The sequence below is a fragment of the Macaca mulatta genome, chromosome 1 (assembly GCF_049350105.2).
Source record: "Macaca mulatta isolate MMU2019108-1 chromosome 1, T2T-MMU8v2.0, whole genome shotgun sequence".
In the NCBI taxonomy this organism is placed as follows: domain Eukaryota; kingdom Metazoa; phylum Chordata; class Mammalia; order Primates; family Cercopithecidae; genus Macaca; species Macaca mulatta.
In genome coordinates, this window is record NC_133406.1 from 236,981,123 (window position 1) to 236,988,607 (window position 7,485).

General features: G+C 63.4%; 1 protein-coding gene across 18 annotated transcripts; it reads right to left on the reverse strand.

Annotated features, from left to right (window-relative positions):
* Positions 1 to 3,447: 3,447 nt before the first annotated feature.
* SMIM1 (small integral membrane protein 1) lies at positions 3,448 to 6,714 on the reverse strand. 18 transcript variants are annotated; one of them, XM_077978331.1, is made up of 7 exons: positions 6,504 to 6,637; positions 6,129 to 6,246; positions 5,958 to 6,038; positions 5,480 to 5,853; positions 5,008 to 5,219; positions 3,910 to 4,094; positions 3,448 to 3,591 (listed from the first exon to the last, which is right to left on the reverse strand). In XM_077978331.1, exons 6-7 carry the CDS (start codon positions 4,017 to 4,019, stop codon positions 3,465 to 3,467), a joined length of 237 nt encoding a protein of 78 aa, XP_077834457.1. In that variant the 5' UTR covers positions 4,020 to 4,094; positions 5,008 to 5,219; positions 5,480 to 5,853; positions 5,958 to 6,038; positions 6,129 to 6,246; positions 6,504 to 6,637; the 3' UTR covers positions 3,448 to 3,464. The 18 variants fall into 18 exon arrangements, 17 of the variants coding, with proteins under 17 accessions (XP_077834457.1, XP_077834462.1, XP_077834452.1 ...); XM_077978336.1 differs by having other exon boundaries at positions 6,450 to 6,586; XM_077978326.1 differs by lacking the exon at positions 5,008 to 5,219.
* Between the last annotated feature and the right edge of the window lie 771 nt (positions 6,715 to 7,485).

Below are 7,485 nucleotides of genomic sequence, written 5' to 3' on the forward strand. Positions count from 1 at the left end.
GGTCTGGGTGCCATGTGAGAAGCGGACTCATCAGCTTTATCGAATGACACCATTTGTTCTCTGTTCAGTGTCTCGATTTCTGTGTCTGTAGAAATGACTGGCGATTTTGGGGAGCAGCTGCAAGAGCCCCACAGCCCACACACCTATAGTCGTCAGAACCAGAGAGGCCCAGGGCCCTGTGCAGTGGGCAGACTAACAGCTGGGGGGCTCTTCAGAGCCTTGCAGGATGCGGGCCAGGCTGCCTTGAGACCTGGACCCACTTATCTGGTCACTGCCAGGCCTTCCTGTCTGGCCCACTGTGGGAGGGAGGGGACTCCAGACAGGATGAGGCCCACACAGTGCCAGCTGGACTGCTGTGGGTGTGTCAGACTACTGCCTTGCCTTGTGTCCCCCAAAACCTAATTTCCTGCTGCTCTGGGCAGTCAAGGCAGATGCCACAGTTGGCCAGGAGCCTGCCTTGTTGGAGGCTTGAGGTGGCACGGGGGCTTCCCCAGGCCAGGACTCTGCTGGAGCTCTGGGGCTGGGGACCCCAGACAGTTGCTCGGAGAGGTGATTTTGGGCTGCCATGGCAGAGGCTGCCCTTTCTCTGTATGGCCCGGCCCAGTCTGGGAGGGAGGGATGCTGGAGCTGCTATCTTGGCTCCCAGGGACTTGGTGTCCATGCTGTAGCACATCTGTCACTGTGTGGACAGATGAGGATGAGGCTGCCACGTGCTGTGCCCTTTCCTGATGCAGCTCGTGATGCGTGAGATGCTGGAATGTATTTAACTCGCAGCGCAGGTGTCTCTGATGTTTTCTTCACCCCATTCCACCCCCCCACTCACTAATAAAAACAGCTCCGCTCCTGGCCCAGCAGATCCTTTCCCACCGGCGTCGCCAGAGGCTGTTGCTCAAAGTGTCACAAAACTCACTCTAGCCCAGTGGTGGCTTCCCTGTGGGGAGGCTGAGGGCCTCCTGTGCCCACCCAGATCTTGCCAGCAGGGAGCACGAGGCACCTGCCACTGTCACGGGGAAGCTAGTACCCTTGACCAGGGGTCCTGGGAACCGGCCCCACCCTGCTGGGTCCCTGCCTGGAGCACGAGATGGACCAGAGGTGTCAGGCTGCCTGGATACCCCAGGTGCACACTCAGAGGAGCCCAGGCCTCAGACGCACCCACAGCAGATCGTCCTGTTCACAAGTCTCTGGGAGGGGAAGCTAGGCGGCCAGTTAGCAGGGTCCTGTCCCATCGTCTTCCCCAACCCTCCCAGAGCTGTAAGGACACTGCCCAGTTCAGCCTAGGTCCATGACCCTGGGATCCTGGGGCCGGAGCTGCTGTTTCCACCATGGCCACTTAGGGGACAAGTAGTGTGCCTGAGAGGCAGCTGTGGGTAACTTGAGTGCCCGGCCCAGTGAGCACCCGTGGATGTCTGCCTGCAGCCTCCCCTGCTGGGGCTGGCAGCGCTGCTGGTGGAGCCCCTGGCTGAAGATGCTGGGCCCCTGCCAGGGCGGAGCCAGATGCAGCCAGCCAGATTCTGGGGCAGACCCTAACATCCGCCCGTGCCATCTGCTGCCGGCCCCTGACAGGGCGGGGAGGAGCATTTGTGGGGGTGCGTGGGCATCACTGGCATGTGGGACCCGTGGCAGAAGCACCAGGGCCACTAGAACTGGGACAACTCCCATCCCCATCCTGTACCCTCGTCTGGCTCCTGGGCCACACCAGTTCTTGGGGATGCCCAGCCCCAGGACCCCCAGATCAGAATGCTGCCTTCTGGGGCCCATGCAGCCAAACTGCAGCAGCCCCAGAGCAGTGCTGTCCTGTGAAGCTGGGCTCCAGGGAGGGCACCAGCTGGCCACTCCCCTCCCTCCTTGGGAGTGGCAAGTCAGAGGTAGGGATCTCTTTTTGAAGACTTGTGCCAAGATCCAGGCTGTCATGGCTGGGGCAGACAGCGGCCCATCCAACAACAGGCTCCCAGGAAAGCATCATTGCTTCAGACCCCAGCCCAGGACAGGCCCTTGGGCTTCCTCCTCAGGTTTGGAGCCAAGAGGCTTGGGGCAGTGTGCAATCAGCCTTGCAGCTCCACCTGCCACCGTTCTGGCCCCAGGCAGACCTCAAGTGGGCCTGCTCGCCCAAAAGGCGGATGGTGTGGAGTCTGCCTCCCCACCAAGACTGGCCCAGCCCCTCCTGTTTACCTGACTTGATGCGTTCTGCGGGACCTGGCCTGGGGCAGGCGCAGCCTCAACCCTCTGATAACCTCATCTGGCCCTGTGGCCCCCCTTCTCTGTGCCCGTGAGGATAGTGGCTGCCCGTGTCTCCCACCCCCAGCCCTGGGGTGAGGACCCCTTCCCTAAGATGTTTCTGGCAAGGCTTTTTGGGGTCTTTTGTGGTAGGTGAGAGCCAAATACACGACTCGGGAAAGACCTACGAAGAGAATGGAGGTTGGGACCAGAGGCTGGGTCTGGAGGCCAGGATGGGGGTGGAGGGGAAATGGGACTGAAGTCCCTGGGACATAGCTGAGGTCCAGCCACATCCGGGTCCCCAGGCCTGCTGTGTGTCCTCGCCAGAGGGCCCAGTTGGGAGGGGTGCATTCCTACAGCCACATGGGAGGGGGCCTGCCCTGGGGAAACAAGCCGTTCCCACAGCCTTCCTGGATGTTATGCCTGGTCGGGCAACTATGGCAAAGGCTGTCGTCCACCGTTCATTCAACAGACGCTTAATGCCTCTGTACACAGGCTTTTGGCCCACAAGGAGTACTTGGAGGGGCCAGGCCCGTCCCTGGGGAAGGGAGGGTAGACCTGGGTCCTCCCTGGCAGCCACCAGCCCCAAGAGGATGCACCCAGCCCCTGCGTATGGTGGACTGCCTAGGAAGAACTGTGCCCACTTTACTAAGGAAGACACGGTACATCTGAGACAAGGGCAGGGGACACATAGCCCTTATTGGAGCCATCCTTACAAACCCAGGATTCAGAAAGGCCCAGAGAGGACAGGAGCCTGCCCAGGCCACACAGCTCTGCACACTGCTGCCATGGAGGAAAGCAGCAGGGAGGATCCCACCCCGGGGGGCTGCCAGGGAGGTGGGCTCAGTTTGTCTGCCCAAGGAACCCCTCATCCTGGCCTTGACAAGGGAAGGGGCTGAGCTCTGGGTGAGGGGAGGCTGTGGTTGGGGGCTCCAGGCTGCAGGGCCCAGCCTGGGTGTGTCCTGCAGCTCCTGCTGAGGCTGGACCCAGGCCTCCTAGCCACGTGTACCCAGCTGTTTTTCTGTAGGTCCTTTGAAGGACTGTGTGCCAGGTGTGTGGTACGCCCTCATGTGGGGCCTGTGACAGCTGCGCACCTGGTGTCTTCGTGTGCGTGGCTACCAGCGCGTGTGCCGTTTGCTGTGTGTGCCATGGGGTCCGTGTCTATGTGGGGGTCCATATGGACGGGGTGTCTCTCCAAGCCTGTGCTCTCACACGTGCAGCCAGCCCCCAGCGTGCATGTGGCGCACCATTTATTTGCACTTGTGCACATAGTAGCCAGTGAGGTAGCCCAGGATGAAGATGATCCAGAACAGGGCCACGCCGCCCAGCACCTTCATGGCGATGCCCAGCTTGCCCGTGCACAGCTTCCGGGAGATCCTGGGGTGAGAACCAACTGGAGGTGAGCCCCAGGCCAGGGCCGCGTGAGGGGCCCCTAAGTGGACTGTGGCCATTGGTGCGGGTCAGGGGGAGGGGCCTGGCGCTCTGCTGGAGTGAAGAGGAAGCTCTCCCCACCCACAGCCAACCAGAGGGAAGGCCAAGGGCTGCGGTTTGCTGAGCCGCTGGACCGTGGGCTCCCAGCCAGGATGGGGTGGAGGGTGATGGGGCTGGCGGCAGGGGTTAGGGCAGGCGTCTCTGTGGTTGGGCAGGTTAGGCACCGGCCTACTGTGGCTGGCAGGCCGCCCCCAGGCCCCTTACCTGCGGCAGCATGAGGCCTCTTCTGTGCTGGACACAGCCCCTAGGCTGACTCCATCCCTGCTGCCGTCCTCCCACCTACTATAGTGGACGTGGCTCTCCTGGGGCTGCATGCTGTGGGGCTGCAGCAGGAGAGGTGGGGCCTTCACAGTGGTGAGATCAAGACAGGTGGCAAGGCTGTGACTTCACTGTAAAACAACCGAATGGAAGGCAGTAGTCAAGACCCCCTCTGGGGCTGCTGTTAGGGGAGGGGCACTAAGGGTCAGGGGCTGGCTCCCTCACCGGCTCTGTCACCTGACTTAACAGGCGACCTAGACACAGAGTGGTTGAGTCATTTGCCCAGGGTCATGCCGGGAGGATGGGACCAAGCCGCTGGAATTCCATCTCAGGCCAAGCCCTACCCTCAGGCATGTGGGAGGCCAGTGTTTCCTTCCAGCACGCTCCAGGGGCCTCCCTTCCTGGGTGCTTTTATCAGAGAGCCTGCACAGCCTGCCACCCTCAAGAGACAAGGACATTGTGGCCCAACCCAGGATGCAGCCCCTGATAACTGTCCCCCTCCTTAACCCTGCCCGATAAGGCGCCTGCTGACCTCTGGGGAGGCTGGCCCAGGGAGGGTGGGATGGGGCAGGGCAGCAGGTCCGGGGCAGTGGCTACAGCTAGACCGGACCCTGCCTGGGGAGGATGCGTGGCTGGCCTCAGGCAGTGGCAGCAGCTGTGTCCTTGGCCTGTGTGGGTTGCAGCCCCTCCCCCACCCACACCTCTGGGAGGGCTGGGGCTTGGGGGGCACGATGCACTGAGCACAGGGCCGGGGTGGATTCAAGGCCTCAGGGAGTCCCTACAGAGACAGGAGGGTCGTGGGCTGGGTGGCTGCAGGACAGGCCAGCACTCAGCTCAGTGCCTGGCAGTCCAAGTGCCCACAGAGGCCAGGAGACCACAGGGACTGAGTAGGAACTCCAAGCACTAGCACAGCTGCCCAGCCAGCCTGAGCCAGCCCAGACTCTAATCACCTCCTTTACGCTTTGGCCTCTGTTTCGACCTCCTATTTACCTAAGGGGAAGCGGGTGCAGGGGTTGGAGGGGGTGCCAGAAATTGACAACCCACCCAGGCTGTGGGACTGGGGTTAGCTCTCCGGTCTGCTAGGCCCCCAGTGTCTCTTCTCAGCATCTGGCCCCCAGGAGTGGGGTCCTTGGGCAGGCAGTGGCAGGCCCCTCACTTCTAGGGGCTGAGGCTTTGCTGGGCCCCCTCCAGCAAGGAAGGCTGACCTTCCTCCCAGGTCATCGGCACAGAGGTCTAAAGACACAAGAGCCACTCCCCTGCAAGAAGCCAGCTCAGAAATTCAGGCCCCAGGCAGTTCTGAGACTCCTGGGGCACTTCCGTGTCTGCCCTTCCCCAAAGCCCAAACAGGCAGAGGGAGCTGTCTCAAAGCCATAAAGTGTGCATTCGGTGGGAGCCCGGGCTCAGTGCAGCCTGGCACTCAGGCCCGGGGAGGCCCAGCCTCTACTGGAATATAGGTGCTGTTTTCCCGGAGCATGTGGAGCTGTCAGCCGCCTACCCAAGTTTCACGCCCTCTTACCTGGTGTGCAGAATTCCAGTCTGGTCCCAGCAGCAATGTGGCAGCCCGTTAACAGCCATGACTGGGGTAAGACAAGCTTAATACCACCACCCCTGCTTTCCCAAGTCACCCAGCTGTGGGCCAGGAGCCAGGGTGCAGCAGGGGATGGGGAAGCTTTTGCTTCTGTGAAAGAAGCAGCAGCCACCTCCTTCTTCTAGCCTTGATGTGATGGCTGGAGCTGCAGTAGCCACCTTGCAACCTGACATGCACGCAGCATTAGTCCCAGGAGTGCTGAGTCTCCAAGTCCACTGCAGCAGCCCATCATGGGCCTCCCGGTGGGAGGGGTTAAGCCCAGTGTATTCAACTCTGGGATCCTGGGTTCCTGTCTTGCTGACCTAGATCGCGTGGTTCCCAAGTCACCCCGGTGGACAAAGCCACCAGAGCCGGCCCTTGAGGCTGGCCTCCCTCACTTGCCCAGTAAACGTCTCTCCACACTCACGTGAGAGTCACAGCTGTGGCGGCACAAACCCATCGGGGATGCCCCTCCAGGCCCTGGGAGCCTCCGGGGTCCTGGCACCTCCTGGGGGTTTGTGAGTGCAGGAAGATCCTAGGTACACAGCGGCCCCTGCATAGACCTCTTCACCACAGCGCCTCAGGGCCCCACACTTACCCGGACAATCTTGCCTGAGGGCCGGGGCCTCTGTGCCAGGTTGAGGTCAGAGCCTGGCCGCGGCCCGCACCTCCCAGAGGGGCAGGTCGTGGGCTGAGGTTCGGTAGACGCCTCGAGCCTAAAAAAATAACCGGAGAAGCAGCCTTGCTAAGGGCTGGGAAGGGAAAGTGGCTGGGGTCGGGGGTCCCCAGCGGCCACAAGGAGCCGGGCGGACAGTTCCGGGCCTGGCCCCGCTCCGCGGATTAGGCCGGTGGGGGTCAGTCCAAGGCACGCCCCCAGCCCCCGCCAATTCTCAGCTAGCAAGGCCGCGCACAGGCCCACCTGCCCACTGTGGCCGCACCGGGAAGCTGCAGCCCGGACCCCAGCGCGCCTCACCTGCGTCCGCGCGTCTCTGGGCTCCGCAGGGGCCGGGCCTGGGCAGGGGGCGAGGGCGGGGGCGGGGCCACGCGAGGAAGGGCTAGAGCCTGCAGCCGGGAGGCACCTGGTCCGGAAGGGGGCGTGGCTAGAGTGGTGGGCGGGGCCATGCGGGGAAGGGCTGGAGCCAGCGGCAGGGAGATGTCTAGTCCAGAAGGGGCCGGGGGCGGGGCGAGAGGGGGCGGGGTCATGCGGGGAAGGGCGGGAGCCAGCAGCGGGGAGGTGCCTGGTTCAGAAGGGGCCGGGGGCGGGGCGAGAGGGGGCGGGGTCATGCGGGGAAGGGCTGGAGCCAGCAGCGCGGAGGTGCGTAGTCCAAAAGTGGCTGGGTGCTGGGCGAGTGGGGCCGGGGCCTGAGGCCGCCCAGTCCCGGGGCCTGGAGGTGCAGGGGGCCGGGCAGGGTCTGAGGGCTACACTTCCCGCCCCCAGACGGCCCGCCCTCGGGGCCTCCAGGGTCCCCGACTTCCTTCACCCCTGCTGGAGCCGCTACGACGCCACGAGCCCCCCAGCCCCGCGGGGACCCGGCTGCAGCGCCGACGAGACTACGGGAGGCTCTGGGCGCGTCTGGGTCTGAATCTTGGGTATCGAAGACTCGGCCGCGGGGACCGTCCCCCTCCGGGGCCTAAGGGGCATGGTGCCCACACGTGGCCCACGCTCGGTGCTCGCGGCGGGAAGGGAAGCGGGTGTGGGTGGGGAGCAGAGAAGGGCGATGGGGAGAGCCCCTTCCGAATGTGTTCAGGCGCCCAGAGCCTGCGAGGCTCTGGGGAAGCGTCAGGGACCACAGACACCGTTGCTGTCCGTAAAACTTTCCTTCCAGGACCAGGGGGATGGGAACAGAGCCCCCCACCCTCACCATCTTCCAATCCTCCTGCAAGAGAGTGCCCCAACCAGGAGAGGCCCCAGGGCAGGAGGTCACAGACCCCCTCTGTTCAGTAGGTGTGAGGTC